Here is an 18434-nt window from a genome sequence, read left to right on the forward strand (position 1 = left end):
TGAGGTGCTGACCTGTTGAACCCTCGACAACCACTATGATTATTATTATTTGACCCTGCTGGTCATCTATGAACATTTGAACATCTTGGCCATGTTCTGTTATAATCTCCTCCCGGCACAGCCAGAGGAGGACTGGCCACTGCTCATAGCCTGCTTCCTCTCTAGGTTTCTTCCTAGGTTCTGGCCTTTCTAGGGAGTTTTTCCTAGCCACCGTGCTTCTACACCTGCATTGCTTAATGTTTGGTGTTTTAGGCTGGGTTTCTGTATAGCACTTTGTGACATCAGCTGATGTAAGAAGGCTTTATAAATAACTTTGATTGATTGAATGAACTACAGGACAAAATACAAACCCCCCAACCCAAAAAGGCCTGTGGGGGTGATGGTATCCTAAATGACATTAGAAAATATACAAACCACTAATTAAAAATGGCTATACATAAACTCTTTAACATCATCCTCAGCTCTGGCATATTCCCCAATATTTGGAACCAGGGACTGATCACTCCAATCCACAAAACCTTGGGAAAATCCTCTGCATTATCATTAACAGCTGACTCCTACATTTCCTCAGTGACAGCAATGTAGTGAGCAAAAGTCAAATTGACTTTTTACCAAACTACATTATGACAGACCACGTATTCACCCTGCAAACCCTAACTGACAAACAAAACAAGACAAAGGCAAGTCTTCTCATGCTTTGTTGGTTTCAAAAAATCTTTAGACTCAATTTGGCATGAGGGCCTACTATACAAATTGACGGAAAGTGGTGTTGGGGGAAAAACATACGACATTATAAAATTAATGTACACAAACATCAAGTGCACGTTTAAAATTGGCAACAAAAAAAACACACACATTTCTTTTCACAGGCCCGGGGGGTGAGACAGAAAACATAGAGGAGGGAGTCTCAGAGCAACCCCACTATCCTGCAATGCCCTTAAATTGAAATTGAGAGAAAGAGAGAGTCAGAGAGAGAGGGAGAGAGAACTGGAGTCAGTCAGAGTCAGAAAGAGAGTTAGATACAGTAGTATTTAAATCAGCCTGACCCAAGCTTCATGTCTGTTTCATCTTCTTGTCTGGGTCCTGGAAGGGAGGAGGGAGTCTCAGAGCAACCCCACTATCCTGTCTTTCATTGCCTTGCCTTGCCTTGCCTTGCAAACCCCCCTTGTGTTATGTATACCTGTTGTATTGGGGTACTTGGGGTTTGTAGACTTGTTACGTGTTTGAGTTGTAACACTCAAAGCTCTGATCTTATCATAAAGCTTCCAAGTAGGAAAAAACTACATGATGGTTGAGAGATGAGAGTTGTGACATTTTCTGCTCTGATGGAGTGAAGGGTTTGACCCTCCTGTGGTGCATTAAGGGCGCTTTTGGCACACCTCACAAACTAGCCATCACTTCCTCCCTCCCTGCTCTCCTCCACTCCACTCTGATTACAGTTGACAATGCCAAATAAAATGGAGTGTGTTGTGAAATTGCTCTTTTCCCGAAAGTCTACCCAACCCCATATCCTCTCCACCCTCCTTATCACGGCTGGGAGCACATATTCTCTGTGACTCTGGCAAATTAAAGACAAGATGGAAAAATGAATGGTTATTTATAATTATACATTATGCAGACCGTAGATGTTCAATTAGGCTTCAACAATAAGACCCTCTAGCATTTCAGATCAAGAAAATACTACACAGATCCATTTGAAATATGGATATAAGTAAGTATAAAATGAAAATGCTTTTATGTTATGGCAAAAAAATTAAGCTTATAATTGTTCTAAACAAGAATAGCATTATCATAGTAATAGGAGAACATAAATATGAATCTAATCTCATCCTATTGTGAGAAGGGAAATGTGCCTTTATGGTTGCAAGCCGTTAGGCGTATCATATTCATTTTCAACCTTCAGTTGTTTTTCCACGGCCAGTGAAATCATATCACTAAGGAGGGAAAATAAAATCATAGGATTACAGTCCTCATGTATTACACTTTAGCTAAGGTTCATGGCCAGCCATCTTAGGATAGAAGTTTCGACTAGGCACTGATCTAGAATCAGCTTGCCCTCCCCAAATCCTAACCTTAACCATTAGAGTAGAAAATAAAATCTGACCTTAAATCAGTGTCTTGGGGCAACTTTATTTTACTCTGGTCAAGACACAGCTACACACAGCTATTATTGGAAGGCTGTCGACCCAGGCATCTATTCCTTTTATAAACAGTTAATGTGTTTAATAGTGAGTTTGGCTGTTGTCAGGGCTCCAGGGGCAAAACATGTATATGTGTGACACAGTCCCACACAGATGGTGACATAGATGGGGCCAAGGCCGAGGGCCAAGACATGAGGGTTTGTTTCTCAATGGGGAAAATGATCTGTCTAAGAATCTGTCTTTGCCAAGTGAGATTGAATCACAACTCTAATTCACTATCTTGGAAGCACAACCTATGGACCAGTTGTGTGTAACGGGAATTTTATGGGGAAAGGGACATGGCCTATCAATAATCTTCTTGGTTGGCTCACTCTCACCCTGGCTTGCAATGGTGGTAAAAAAGCCAAATGCTTCTCATTCTCTGTTCCATCGAGTGTTCTTTCAGTGGGAAAAGAAAAACGTTTTTGTGTCGTGAAAGGTGTTCTTTCGAGGCTTTACCATCGAGTCCCTCCACAGCCCTAGACATTGACCAATTAGTGATGACACCTCTTAGATGTGGATCAGGGCAACTATTGATGCTTGTGGCTATTCCAACATGATTAACATCTACAGGTTAAGGACTGAGCAGATCCATTTCGGAGACGTCATTGCTTTGGCTTTGAGTGTGTGTATGTGTCTGGGTACCAGTGGAGGCTCCTCAGAGGACGAAGGAGAGGACCATACTCCTCAGTGAACTTCATAAAAATAGTGAAACATTTAAAAAATATCCTATACTAAATATATTTACGTTACCAAATAATTGATTAAAACACACTGTTTTGCAATGAAGGTCTACAGTAGCCTCAAACACACTCTGTAGTGTAGCACCATGGTGTAGCTGGAGGACAGATAGCGTCCATCCTCCTCTGGGTACACTGACTTCAATAATAAACCTAGGAGGCTCATGGTTCTCACTACCTATCATAGACTTACACAGTAATAATGACAACCTCCGGAGGACATCCTCCAACCTATCAGAGCTCTTGTAGCATGAACTGGCATGTTGTCCACCCAATCAAAAGACCAGAGAATGAATCTAGTACTGAAAGCATAAGCTGCAGTTAGCTAGCACTGCAGTGCATAAAATGTGATGAGTAGTTGACTCAAAGAGAGAGAAAGACAATAGATTAACATTTTTTAACAAATTAATTTCTTAAAAAATTAAGGAGGAGCAAGCGAGAGGGAGAGAGATACCTAACTGTACTTAGGTAGCAAATACAGCTAGCTAGTTTAGCCTTCTCAAACATCCGGCTCAAACAGAGGGCTGCTATATTAGCTAGCTGCCTATGACTATCCAACACTGGAATTCTTCCAAGTCAAGGTAAGCTTTTGGTTTGACTAATTTATTTCCACTAGGGCCTGCCAGTGTAACTGCTAAACTGCTTACTGACTATACACTGTACTGCATGATTGTAGCTGGTTTACTGACGCATTAGTTCAATTAGCTATGTTGACTATAACGTTACTTTAGCTAATATGGTGACAACGATGTAGGCTGTGTGTAGTGGTTATGATATGAAGGCTTAGCTTGGAAATGTTTTGCCTGGTCACAGACAGCTGATGTGTTGTGCCTTGAAATTCACAAGTGAAAAGAAAAGGTGAAAGGAAGAGAACGTGTAGATGCGAGAAGGAATACAACAAACTGTTTGCGTGTGATCAGAGGTAGGGCTGTTGCGGTGACAGTATTATCGCCACACCAGCAGTCACGAGTCATGAAGACAGTCAAATTTCGGTTACCATTGAGTTACGGTAATTAGGCTTCTTTAAGCAAATATTAAGCACATTACTTATCTTTACCACAAGAGTATAGCCTACCTGGCTGGCATAAAAATTTACCACAGGAAAAGCGTCCTCCATTAGCTATTTAAGTGCATAGATCACATGTTTTTTCCCCCTGACATGTTTCGAAACAGATGCATGATAATGGTCCATTCTAAATCAAAACGAATTTCACACATATATTATTTAGTATATGTAAAGACAAGATTAAATCAAGAATAGTCTGAAGGATGACAATATTACTTGTGAATGATGCCCAGCTTAAGCCAAGAAACAATGTATTTTTCGTGACTTTTTCTAATCATAGTCGCACACCTCATGTAGCCTAGCCCATAGGCCTATATGTTTTGATAAGTGTTGTATCACAACTAAAGTGGGCAAATTAGGCACATTAATCCACTTTACAAGGGGTGTAGATCCTAACTGGCATACATAAATAAGCAGAGCTTGAGTTTCAAGTTTGGTGAAGATCATTTTCCCCCATAAAAATGCACCTTTATCATAAAAGCATTACATGCGTAATAGCATTTGCAGTCACTTGTGATAATGGTGCAGTCACTTTTGATAATTCTTATTTACAATGACGGCCTACTGGGGAAGAGTGGGTTAACTGCCTTGTTCAGGGGCAGAACGACAGATTTTTACCTTCGATCCAGCAACCTTTCGGTTACGTTTTTGGGATGCTAGGGGTTGTATTAATTTGGGATCTAATGCATCCCACACCTGTCCCAGACTATGTTTGGAATATTCATTTTGTTTTTTCTGCGGTACCAGAGAGAACAGTCTATGACTTGGGTGGCTGGAGACATTGACAATTTTTGGGCCTTCCTCTGACACCCCCTGGTATAGAGGTCCTGGACGGCAGGGAGCTCGACCTTAGTGATGTACTTGGCCAAACGCACTGAAGCGCCTTGCGGTCGAATGCCAAGCAGTTGCCATACCAAGCGGTGAAGCAGCCAGTCAAGATGCTCTCAGTAGTGCAGCTGTAGAACTTTTTGAGGATCTGAGTGCTCATGCCAAATCTTTTCAGCTTCCTGAGGGGGAAGAGGCATTGTCATGCCCTCTTCATGACTGTGTTGGTGTGTGTGTAAAAATACTTTAAAGTACTACTTCAGTAGTTTTTTGGGGTATCTGTACTTTACTTAACTATTTACATTTTTGACAACTTTTACTTTTACTTCACTACATTCCTAAAGAACATAATGTAATTTTTATTCCATATATTTTCCCTGACACCCAAAAGTAGTCGTTACATCAAGAAGGCTTAGCTGGACAGGAAAATGGTCCAATTCACTCACTAATCAAGAGAACATCCCTGGTCATTCCTACTGCCTCGGATCTGGAGGACACATGCTTTGTTTGTAAATTATGTCATTTATACTTTTACTTTTGATACTTCAGTATATTTAAAACTAAATACTTTCATACTTTTACTCAAGTAGTATTTTCCTGGGTGACTTTTACTTGAGTATGACAATTGGGTCGTTTTTCCACCACTGGTGTGGACCATGATAGATCCTTAGTGATGTGAACAGCGAGGAACTTGAAGCTCTCGACCTGCTACCCTACAGCCCTGTCGGAGTGGGGGCGTGCTCGGCCTCTGTTTCCTGTAGTCAATCAGCTCCTTTGTCTTGCTGACATTGAGGGAGAGGTTGTTGTCCTGGCACCACACTTCCAGGTCTCTGACCACCTCCCAGTAGGCTGTCTCATCATTGTCAGTGATCAGGCCTACCACTGTTGTGTCGTCAGTAAACATAATGATGGTGTTGGAGTCATGCGCAGCCACGCAGTAGTGAGTGAACAGGGAGTACAGGAGGGGACTAAGCAGGCACCCTTCAGGAGTTCAGTGTTGCTTTCCTCGAAGCGAGAATAGAAGGCATTTAGCTCGTCTGGTAGGCTCATTTCACTGGGCTATTTCATTTCACATTTCACTATCCATGATAGTTAGCAAACCCTGTCACATCCTACGAGCATCAGAGTCGGCATAGTAGGATTCGATCTTAGTCCTGTAGTGATGCTTTGCCTGTTTGATGGCTCGTCGGAGGTCGTAGCGGAATTTGCTATAAGCGTTCGGTTTAGTATTTACGCCCCTTGAAAGCGGCAGCTCTAGCCTTTAGCCCAGTGCAGATGTTGCCTGTATTCCATGGCTTCTGGTTAGGATATTTACCCACTCAAATGGCACCCTATTACCTATATAGTGCACTACTTTTGATCAGAGCCCTATGAGCCCTGGTCAAAACCAGTGTACAGTGTACAGTAGGGAATAGGGTGCCATTTGGAATGCACCCTAAGTATTTGTGAATTCTCATATTTTTTTCTCATTAATATTTGATTATTCTATCATGGAATAGATTTAGAGTTACAGAATATAAATAGTTAATTCAGTGCTATTCTAGACCTGGTTTGTCTAGAATAGGACCTTGGAATGGAGGACCTTCTTCTTTACACCCAATACAAAAAGTTGAATTATGTATTTATGATAGAGTAGTATTTGGTTTAACATTTTAACATACTGTAGTTGACCTACAGAACAGAACACAATGACTATAATTAAATGGTGTGAGTGAATTCGGATGCTGGTTAAAATAGCTAAATGATTATCAGGGTTTAGGTTACAGTACAGTTTAGTTAATCCACATAAATAAAGAACATAATGCTCAGCACATTCTCACCCTGTCTGGGTCTGTAACAAAAGACATCGGCTGGGTCTGCAATGGCCCTGGTCAAAAGTAGTGCACGACATAGTGAATAGGGTGCCATTTTGGAACTCAGACTTCAGCTGTCCATTCCTGCCCCTCCCAACCGGCTAACGAGATATTAGACACTCGTCTATGGGCACCTCTGTGATTATTACAAGGTTATGAAATGTTCCAACTATTTATTATGACAGACTAGAGGACAGACATAGTAGTTATGCATCCCAAATGGCACTGTATTTCCTATGTAGTTTACTACATTTGACCAGAGCCCAAAGGGTGCCAGTTGGGACACAACCATTGATTCATGTTCAGCCATGCACCAAACATTTCAGGAAGAAAATCTAATAACAGACCAAATTCAATTTAAATGCAGATTTGGGAAAGTCAGCCAGTCATGTCAGTATACCTCGTGCTCTGAGTTAGGTAAAACAAAGTTGGATCTTTGTGCTTTTGAACTCAATTTATTTGCAAACATTGTGTTTTTTCTCTCTAAAGAAAATCACCTGATGAACAGGGACAATTTAATTACAGATCAAAATAAATTAATGGCCTTATATTGCACCACAACATGAAGAGAGTTCTCTCTCTCTCTGTGTGTGTGTGTGTGTGTGTGTGTGTGTGTGTGTGTGTGTGTGTGTGTGTGTGTGTGTGTGTGTGTGTGCGTGTGTGTGTAAATATGTGTGTATATGTGTGTGTATGTGTGTGTTTCTCTGCCCTAGTGCTGGAAGTGTGAATAAAAATCTAGATAACCACACACACACACACGCACACACACACACACACACACACACACACACACACACACACACAGACACACACACACACTGGCTTAATCTGTTAAAATAGGCATGGTGAATACTACAGTCTGAGAGCAATTTGTGATTTCTGACCATAATGTCAATCACATGCAACCACAGGGACAGCTCTTTAAAGATAAACTAGTGCATTTGCATTTCGGTTTTCATAGGCTCCACAGGAACAAGAGAGCCACTGACTGAATCACAACCGCATACTGCAAATTAGGATTTCATTTGATTTTTTTAAACATTAAAAAACTGCTTCAGAAAGGTTTACTCTAAATTTCTGTCATGTACTATACAGTACTGAGTAGAGTAGGCATATGTTACATATTGTATCTGAGGTGGATTGAGGTCTCAAGCTGCCATTTGTTGAGTGGATATATGGTTGCATCCCAAATGGCACCCTATTCCCATTCCCAAATAGTGCGCTACTCATGACAAGGGCCCACATAGGGAATAGGGTTCCATTTGGGACGCAGGGTGCCATTTGGGACGCATCCTATGTCTATGGACAGTAGTGGGAACTAAGCACCTATTGCACAACCAGTTATGCTTAGGCCTATTCTGTTTTCACCACACTCTCTGAGTGGGTGGCCAATCTATCTTTGTTTCTATATCTGTGTGTAGAGTGACTCACAAGGGTTGTGACTCAACCCTGCTGCATTTGGTGTGGGAGAGAGGAGGAGGCAGAGGAGGAGGAGGTGGTGGAGTACTCCACTCCAAAATGTACAGTACCTGAGCCAAAATACTAATGTTTAAATGTTTGCAAAACATTCTGGAATGGAATCAGAACCCCTTCCCAACCTTAACTACAGGAGGGCTTTCTTCCAAAAAGTCACAGAGATGATTTCACTGTTGTTATGGGCCTTCTGGAAGGACAATGACTGTGAGACCAGCAGCCAAAGCCTTTCAATAATCCATGATGTTTTCTGTGCACCTGTGAACTCTACTAGTGCTAAGACACTAGGAGGTGAGCAACCACTAGCAGCCGCTATTAGATCGCTATCGGAATGTGAATGCAAAAAGAGAACATGATGCATTGCTATGTTTTCCTGCGGAGTGGGGATATTCCCCTGAACTATTGAAGAGAACCGCAATATGTCAGATGTGTTGTTGTTGTTGCAACAGAGACAAGAAAATAAAAATGGCACCATTCAATCTCTCAACTTCCCTCCGGTCTCTATGTTAACATCTCTAATGTGAAAATGACTGAAAAAGGGCATGGAATGCATGAATGTATGGATAAATAATCAGATAATCGTCAGATAATAACGTAACAAAATGTGCTCATGTGACTGAACTATTAATGGAACCCGGGTGTCTGTGGGATTCAATACCAGGTTAGCCCACTGAGCTAAACAACATATAATTGGGGGAAAAATGACACAAAATACTACATGAAATCAGATAACCAAAGTTTCCTTTCATATCCAAGCTCAAACAAGACCTCAAGTCAGTATCAAACTGTGTGTGATAGTGTGACTCACACATACATTACTTACTATCATACATGACATTAATACACACCATTCATTCACTTACATAAAGGAAAACATAAAAGAAAGGACATACAGTACATAGGAATACTGTGTATAAAAGAAAGACATACATAGGGATATATAAAATAAACACATACATAGGGATATATAAAAGAAACACATACATAGGGATATATAAAAGAAAGACATACATAGGGATATATAAAAGAAAGACATACATAGGGATATATAAAAGAAACACATACATAGGGATATATAAAAGAAACACATACATAGGGATATATAAAAGAAACACATACATAGGGATATATAAAAGAAACACATACATAGGGATATATAAAAGAAACACATACATAGGGATATATAAAAGAAACACATACATAGGGATATATAAAAGAAACACATACATAGGGATATATAAAATAAACACATACATAGGGATATATAAAAGAAACACATACATAGGGATATATAAAAGAAACACATACATAGGGATATATAAATAATAAGAATAATTTTTAAATTGAACCTTTATTTAACTAGGCAATTTAACTAGGAAAAAAATATTATTTACAATGATGGCCTACCCTGGACAAACCCGGGTGACGCTGGGCCAATTGTGCGCTGCCCTATGGGACTCTCAATCACGGCCAGATGTGATACAGCCTGGATTCGAACCAGGGACTGTAGTGACACCTCTTGCACTGAGATGCAATGCCTGCGCCACTCGGGAGCTCCCCCAAAAAAAGAAAGAACATGCAATCCAGTTGCTTATTAAACCGACACCATCTGCTCTTCAAAGCACTGTAACAACACAGTAACAACAGCATCAAACCCTCCTTTCTCTGGTTCACAGCGGGGAGCAGGTCTGACATGCAGCATTGTCAACAGCTCTAGGAATAAAACCTGACAAACATGTTACTCCCAAATGACACCCTATTCCCTATGTAGTGCACTACTTTTGACCAAGGCCTATAGAGAATATATCGGGTCTAAATATAGAGAATAGGTTGCGATTTGGGAGACGGTCGTGAAGAGGGCACGAGAATGCCTATTCCGCCTCAGGAGACTGAAAAGATTTGGCATGAGTCCTCAGATCCTCAATAAGTTGTACAGCTGCACCATCGAGAGTATTCTGACTGGTTGCATCACCACCTGGTATGGCAACTGCTCGGCCTCCGACCGCAAGGCACTACAGAGGGTAGTGCATACGGCCCAATAGATCACTGGGGCCAAGCTTCCTGCCATCCATGACCTATATACCAGGCGGTGTCAGAGGACGGCCCTAAAAAATGGTCAGACTCCAGCCACCCTAGTCATAGACTGTTCTCTCTGCTACCGCACAGCTAGCGGTACCGGAGCGCCATGTCTAGGTCCAAAAGGCTTCTGAACAGCTTCTACCCCCAAGCCATAAGACTCCTGAACACTTAATCAAATGGCTACCCAAACTATTTGCATTGACCCCCCCCTTTTTTTATGCTGCTGCTACTCTGTTTATTATCTATGCATAGTCACTTTATCCCTACCTACATGTACATATTACCTCAATTACCTCGACTAACCTGTACCCCTGCACATTGACTCCGGTACCGGTACCCACTGTATAAAGCCTCGTTATTGTTATTTTATTGTTGCTCTTTTATTTTTTACTTTAGTTTATTTAGTAAATATTTTTCTGAACTGCATTGTTGGTTAAGGGCTTGTAAGTAAACATTTCACGGTATTCGGCGCTTGTGACAAATAACATTTGATTTGATTTGAAATATAAACATGAGAATCCTGAGAGTTAAAAGACGAGCAGTCTCTTATTGTTATCTTTATGGTTTATCTAATACTGCCAATTACTTTGTAATACAGTAACACTTAACATTTCGTTGTGTATTACTGTATGGCAATACTGTATGGCATCTGTATGGCATCCAAACAAATTAGAGCGCCTGTACTGTACCCCAGTCAATTTTCTGAGAGTGTATTCATTAAATGCACTGTATATCGTTTTACAATGAAGCTGTGTGTGAATGTGGCTTGTGTAATCAAGGTATGCTTTTCCTCTGAGAAAGAGTGGCGTTACAATAGTGGTGTCCAATTCCTTCTCAGCACACACACCCGCGTGTTAGCTGTAATCAATCAATTCATATCATAATATGTTGTCCCTTGATGTGCAAATTATTGTTGTTTTAGCTCTACCGTTTCCATGGAGATTTAGGAACAGAAGGAAGGGGGAGCCTCCAGATATCCCCCTCCCACGCTATCTAAAATACAACTCTTCTTCTCTAACTGACACACACTGCAACTGTAAAGCATTATTCTTCCCTCATCCTCTAAGTAGCAGAAACCAGTTTCTCTAGCCTCTCCGTGGCTCCATATAGCCCCATACTTGAGTCTTACTATTGTTTGTCAAATAAATACTAATGTTTGCTGAAACACTTCCCGTGGCACTGGCACGAATATCTACAAACCCTCGAGCTCCTATAAAAGCGCTCCGGCAGACAACAGTCGGCAACAGATTTTATTTTACAAGATGCTTTTAGAGCCGTTGGAGGCAGGGGCTACCTCCCAAATGGCATCCTATTCCCTATATAGTGCACTACTTTCAACCAGAGCCCTATGCACTATATAGGGAATAGGATTTGAGACATACCCAGGCACATCATTCTCCACAGTCTCCCAGTGCGTGGGCTTTATGCATTAAGTGGCTGTGCCTCAGCTTCCTCCAAATGTACTTACTGCTGCTATTACTTTATCAACCCTAATGGACATTATCATTCAGCCCGCTGGTAAATTCCATAGTGGATGTAATAATATAGATTGCAAAGTCTGTCTAGAGGATTGTTATCTAGTTTTCAGTGATCTCTCACATATTTGGTTTAGTTCATTGCGGTACAAATGGGTTGTGAGGTATTAAAAATGTGGTCTTGTCTGGCACAGTTGGTAGAGCATGGCTCGTGCAATGCCAATGTTAATGGGTTCGATTCCTGCTGGGGCCACCCATACTAAAATGTATGTATGCATGATTGTGAGTCGCTTGGGATAAAATTGTCTGCTAAAAAGCATATAATAACATAGGGATACAATACAAGTAATATGATATACAGTATTATATAGTGTTGAATGTAGTTCTGTGTGTATTATGCAGACCTTATATGAAAGATAAAGCATCAGCCATTATTGCCAGAGGTCACAGAAGAGGCCTGTAGATGATCATAGTTACTGTTGCCAGAATTGGTGTCATTATAAACCCCTGTACTGTAATTACAAAGTCGTTCCAGCAGGAGCGGAGGAGCAGTTTGTAGAGACTACAGTATAATTAGAGATAACAGATTAGAGCTAAAGACTGGGGAGGCAGGCAGCGACCTCTGATTGATGCAGAGCTTTGTGGTTCACCGTCACTGCTGCAAACACCATTGTACTCAACACACACCAGAAACACACACCAGGTCATGGCTAGCGGTTTTGTTGTTACTTCCATAGAAAATGTTGTGCAACATACAGTATTTCGAGTACGAAGGTATATTCTACACAGAGCTGCTAAATTCAGATTTCTGCTATCCCCAACCTTACAACATTGTTTTATATGAGCAATGTTCATTATTTTATGTTTCTAATCAGGCACACAATGTCAAAGCTGGGGGAATTATTTCACAAAAAGCCACTTTCCAGAAAAGAACATTCACTGACAGAAGTAGGCCTACGTGTTTAGTCTGTCTAAAGTCTGTTCTTCCCGCTGAAGAGTGCCAGCCCAGTTTATCTCGCCATATTTTCACGCCTTATCTAATTCCCTGCTGAGGGTTGGCAACAACACCAGATCAGACTAGAGAGAGAGCGAGAGAGAACGGGAGAGAGATAAATGGAGAGAGAGAGAGAGAGATAGCTCCCTCAGAACAGAGCTCCCTTCACAGCTTCACAGCTTAATTTGAAATCGAACCACCATCAGACTCACTCTCAAGACTGGCTGGTTCTAGAGGTTCTGTGGGTCTCCACAAAGTTCGGGAAGATTGCTTTTAGTTATTGTGCCCCTAGCGCATGGAAAGACCTGCAGGACAGGTTGAGCCTTGATTCTTGTCTCAAAGGGTCAGTTCGGGACTTTGATGAGGAATCGGGTGAAGGAGAACTGCACTTGTTTTGATTGAAGTTTTTATTTGTGTGTAATTTTATTTGTCGCTTTTCAATTTGATTCGTTTTAATGTGTAATTGTAATTTGATAGTGTTGTATTGAGACTGATCACGTTGATTTATTGCTCCAGGGTAACCTTGTAAATGAGACCATGGTCTCAATGGGTTTCCCCTTTTTAAATAAAGGTTAAATAAAAATATCAATAAATACATAAACAGCTGAGCTGAGGGAAACTGGTCTCAGGAGAAGCCTGATGGAACGTTAAGCCAGCCCTCCTCATTTCCTCTCTAAATGTGCTTTTCCCTCAAGTTCAGCCTCTATTTCAGATACGCTGCAAAATTATCATTTCATTATATAACTTATAACTCCTCAGAGAGAGTGCTGTGAGGATGGGCTATTAGTATACTCACATCAATAGGGGGTTTAGAGAAAGCAGCTTGCTATACACACTACACTTCACAGCCACACAGCCACAGAGGCTTTACGTCTGAAATGTCACACCACCCAATGACCAACGGCCCTTCTAAATGCCTTTATGCCTTTTAGCAGTATGGTGCCACACTGTCATGTGAACTGTTTAATAGAATGTCACAACTCACACCCACATCCAACCAAGGAAAAGAGGGGAGTTAAAGTACTTTGTTCAATTCCCTTCATGGCAGCAACAGCAATGAAATGGATTTAGGCTGTATTTCTGTTTTGATAGAGAATGCCACCTCGGATTAGACTTAGGCCTAACTTTGCTAAAAGGACACAGAGACTATAAGATTGTTACATTAAAAGCACTCAAATATGTTCACATTTCCTTTTCCAACAGAGCAAGCAAACGAAGCAGATGAAATGAAGGAGAAAAAAATGAATCTTCCCTCTCCTTCCCGTCGAGTCAACCCCCATACAGGGTTCTAGCCAGTACTAACTTTATTGAGATGCACCTGATACCCAGAAACACCCACACACACACACACACACACACACACACACACACACACACACACACACACACACACACACACACACACACACACACACACACACACACTCTGCCGCTACATCCTTGGTAAAACGTTAATTTATAGATTTAAAATACTGCTTTAACAAGTAATTTCTTAGTAGCTACCTTGTAAATAGCAGGCTGCTAAAAAGGGTTAACAATCACCAAATACCTCAGAGCACTGGTGTGCAACACAGGCAATATGAGCAGTTTGAGTTAGTTGAATTTGAGCAAGTTGCACTAGAAAGGATCAAGTCAAGCCATGGATAAATGCCCTACTACTCACCCAGAAACATGATAACTGAACCATGTAGCATGTAAAGTCGATCTCCTGGACTATAGACAGCTAAGTGGAGAAATAATCCCTCAGTACTGTAAAAGCTCTGAGTAGACCTGTCCTCCTGGTGATCTGATCTGCTGCTGACTGACTGACGGCAGACTGATGAAGGAGTGACAGAGCGAGTGATGACGGAAGAAGGGATGGCGGAGGAGGGAGGAAGGGAGGGATGTGTTGTGTGTAACATGAAAAGAGAGAGAGAGATCCCTGCCTGGTGGGAGCTGAGTGGAGGTGCCACAGAGAGCAGCAGAGAGAGAATGAGAAAAATAGAGGCAGCTGCAACCCCCACAACGCCTGTCGACCCAAACCGAGCAGTGGCACGGTCACAAACAACCACAAATCTAGGTCAGGCTACCACTCATTCTGAGTGAGGAAACCACGAAAAACACCAAGCCTGAATCGAGCCGATCAAATCCTCCTCATCTCATCAGGATGGGCTCCCCCAGTCCAGGCGGTCTGAATCAATCAGTTTTACAAGTCTGCCTCTGCTGGCTGCGATTCAGGATTCAGGCAGAAGGAATCAGCCCCCAGTGATTTATGGGTTTGTCAGGAGGCAGCTAGTGATCACCACCAAAGAGATAGAAAGAGAGGGGGGAAAAGAGGGAGAGAGAGAAATAGAGGGTGAAAATGAGGGAGAGAGAAAGAGAGGGTAGAAAAGGAGGGAAAGAGATAAAGAGAGGGTAGATAAGGAGGGAAAGAGATAAAGAGAGGGTGGATAAGGAGGGAGAGAGAAAGAGAAGGAGAAAAGGAGGGAGAGAGAAAGAGAGGGGGGAAATGAGGGAGAGAGGGAAAGGATGGAAGAGACGAGGAGAGAAGATGGAGGGGGAGAGAGAGACAGAAACAAGAGAGAGATCAGACACCTTGTCTGAGCTCAGTTCACATGGAGCGGTTCATAGGACAAAGGGAAACTTAACTACACGTTTGAACTTCACACACTGAGAGATTGTAACATGATACCATGTCATCAGCTGTGTTGAAATGTGAGGTAGCCCCCCTTAATAACGTAGCCCCCTCAGTTAAGTCAGGGTGAAAAACACGCATCCACTGTGGTGACTACATTATATTGTATCTCAAGGGAACACTTACAAAGAGAACACTTAAATTACTTAAAATCACTGAAGAGCCCTGGGAGGAAGAGAGGGAAGGAGAGTGAGGGGAGGAAGGAAAGGAAAGGGATGGAGGGTGAGGAAGGGTGAAGGGAGGCAAAACATTTGTGCAGGTTTTCTGTACTCACAGCTGTGCCGTGTTTCCTAAAATTAAACTGCAATTAAGATTGTGTTACCTGACAAAACACTCATGGCTCGTGAGAAATACAAGACTCGCAACATCCAAGAATACAACAGCAGCACATGGTGTGTAAAGCCTAGAGCTTAGAATGAGGAGGGAGAAAGCGGTTGGTTTCCAAGAGTCAGGCCTGGGCTTAGCCTTACCATCAGTCACTACAGCAGACAGTAGAGGTTGGAACACTAGAGGTAAGGACAGGGCACTAGAGAAGGAGAAAGAGGACACTCCACCAAAAATAGCAGAATGCTGAAGCACACAAAATAACATTATCAAACACACTTAGACTGGTGAAGTGTTTAAAAGCCCTTTGACTTACTGTAGGCTTGATTGATCAAATTCCCTGACTGATCCCTCTGGATGTCTTCCCTTTCAGACACTCACTATCCTGCGCTGGCCAAGGATTCGTGGAAGAGTTGACCTGTAGTTACTCCGCCAACAACAATGGTGTCGATTTCTCTCTCATCACAAACAATATTTCTGTCTATTTCCCCAGAGGCAATTCAGAGAATGGCAATTCACTGATATGCTGCCAGTAGTAGACTCCTGATCAGTCCAAATATTGCTCACCATGGTGGGTTTGTTGCCCAGCCCACATATCTGGGTTCAAATACTATTCAAAATCTTTCAAATACTTTGTACGTTTGCTCAAGCCTGCCTCGATTGCCAGAAGGCCAACATTTTGCACTTTTCAGACAATTGCATTGGGTCCATTAAGCCAGGAAAGATCAATCAAGCACAGGTAAAGTATTTAAAATGATTTTGAATACTATAAGAACCCAGGTCTGTTTAGCCCGGTGTGTTCTCATGTCTCGGTAAAGGTCATTATGGGTTATTACTGCCATTCCCCCCAACCTGTTGACATGATTGATGTTCTGGGGACAGTGTCGCCTGCATGCTGCTACTCAGCAGCTCAAGCTTGTCCACTTCTTTGGTTACAGACTAGCAACACACACTCAGTGTGACTCTGATTTAACCCACAGCAGTACACACACACACACACACACACACACACTAGATCTCTAGACGCACCGATGGGGAACATTGCCTTAACCTTTCTCCCTTTACAACAAGATGCAAAGCTAAGCGTGGAAATATAAATATATCTCGGGATTCCTTCCAACTGACTATAAAATGTATGCTTCCTGGCGTTGGCACACTGTCTGACATGGTGTCTTACATTCCACAGGATCTTGTCTTGAGTTTCATATGAAAGAGTAAACGCGACAGCAATAAAAGAAACTCCACACCACAACACTGACACACTTCATGCAGTCAAATGACCAAATTGTCCCCTCTAGTGGGCTCATGGGTGGAATGTTATTCATATTTTTCATAATTTCATAATTATTAAACATCAAATTATTTTTATGCAGAAAATCTGGTGTTTTTATGTCAAACGGTTTTGTTATATTTCAATATTCTATGATGTATATAAAGTGTAATATTTGGATGCAAACTACATTTTTTATACATTTCAACTCTATATCTGGTGTCTCCTTCTTTTTAAGCCCCTAACCACGTGTATGAGGTGTGTAATTTAGTTTAAAAGTAGATTTGTTTAAGACTAGCAACACACACTCAGTGTGACTCTGATTTTGCCCACCGTAGTAAAAGGTTAAAAAGCACACTGCCACTGAAAATAAGTTTCACCTTTTAGACATTACTGAAGTTATTGAAGTTAATTTAACACTAGCTGAGTGAGTGAGGGGACTTCACTTTGTTTAACTCTGTTGTCATTGTGCAGCATTGTGCAGTACACCAAACAGTAGGAACACCTTCCTAATATTGAGTTGCAACCCCCCCCCCCCACCACCACCTTTTGCCCTCAGAATAGCATCAATTCTTCGGGCATGGACAAGATGTGGAAAGCATTCAACAGGGATGCTGGCCCACATTGGCTTCAATGCTTCCCACAGTTGTGTCAAGTTAGCTGGATGTGTTTTGGGAAATGGACCATTCTTGATACACACAGGAAACTGTTGAGGGTGAAAAACCCAGCAGCGTTGCAGTTGCAGTGTTGCAAAGAAAAAGCCATATCTCAGACTGGCCAATACAAAGAAAAGATTAAGATGGGAAAAAGAACACAGACACTGGACAGAGGAACTCTGCCTAGAAGGCCAGCATCCTGGAGTCACCTCTTCACTGTTATCGTTGAGACTGGTGTTTTGTGGGTACTATTTAATGAAGCTGCCAGTTGAGAACTTGTGAGGCGTCTGTTTCTCAAACTAGACACTAATGTACTTGTGTGTTATGTGATATATTCTCCAACATTAATTTCACATTTTCACAAACTTCAAAGTGTTTCCTTTCAAATGGTATCAATAATATGCATATCCTTGTTTCAGGTCCTGAGCTACAGGCAGTTAGATTTAGGCATGTCATTTCAGGCGAAAATTGAAAAAAAGGGTCTCGTCCTTAAGAGGTTTTTAATACCTTGTAGGCTGACATATGAAGTGCACTATTTGTGACGATAGTCCTATGAGCCCTGGTCAAAAGTAGTGCACTACATAGGGAATACAGTAGGGTGTCATTTTGGACGCACCCTCCATGTTTACAAATTAAAGCCAGTCACGCATGACAGAGTTTAGAGGCAATTTGGAACTGATTAAAATATAGCTGACGTGAGATTAAACAGAGGGAGGAAAAAGCCACACTGCCCCAAGAGTCAACAGTATCACGATAACAGGCTAACAGTATTGTCTGACTACTGTGTGAAATCTCTGTCCGCATCCCAAATGGCACCCTATTATA

The 18434-nt window shown here is 41.7% G+C and overlaps 1 protein-coding gene across 3 annotated transcripts in view; it reads right to left on the minus strand.

The window, feature by feature from the left end:
- Nucleotides 1-16225, minus strand: part of LOC139401602 (zinc finger protein 385B-like) — a 91383-nt gene extending 75158 nt beyond the window's left edge. The window contains exon 1 of one of the 3 annotated variants that reach the window (XM_071145726.1): nt 16000-16225. Coding sequence is in view for 1 of the 3 variants with exons in the window: in XM_071145728.1 (XP_071001829.1) it covers nt 14349-14379 (31 nt within the window). In the remaining 2 variants the exon portion in view is untranslated. Of the gene's footprint in view, nt 1-14348; nt 14568-15999 lie in introns of those variants that run through there. The other 2 variants (XM_071145727.1, XM_071145728.1) reach the window with 2 other exon arrangements.
- Nucleotides 16226-18434: the final 2209 nt, after the last annotated feature.

Source organism: Oncorhynchus clarkii, chromosome 3, assembly GCF_045791955.1.
Source record: "Oncorhynchus clarkii lewisi isolate Uvic-CL-2024 chromosome 3, UVic_Ocla_1.0, whole genome shotgun sequence".
In the NCBI taxonomy this organism is placed as follows: Eukaryota; Metazoa; Chordata; class Actinopteri; order Salmoniformes; family Salmonidae; genus Oncorhynchus; species Oncorhynchus clarkii.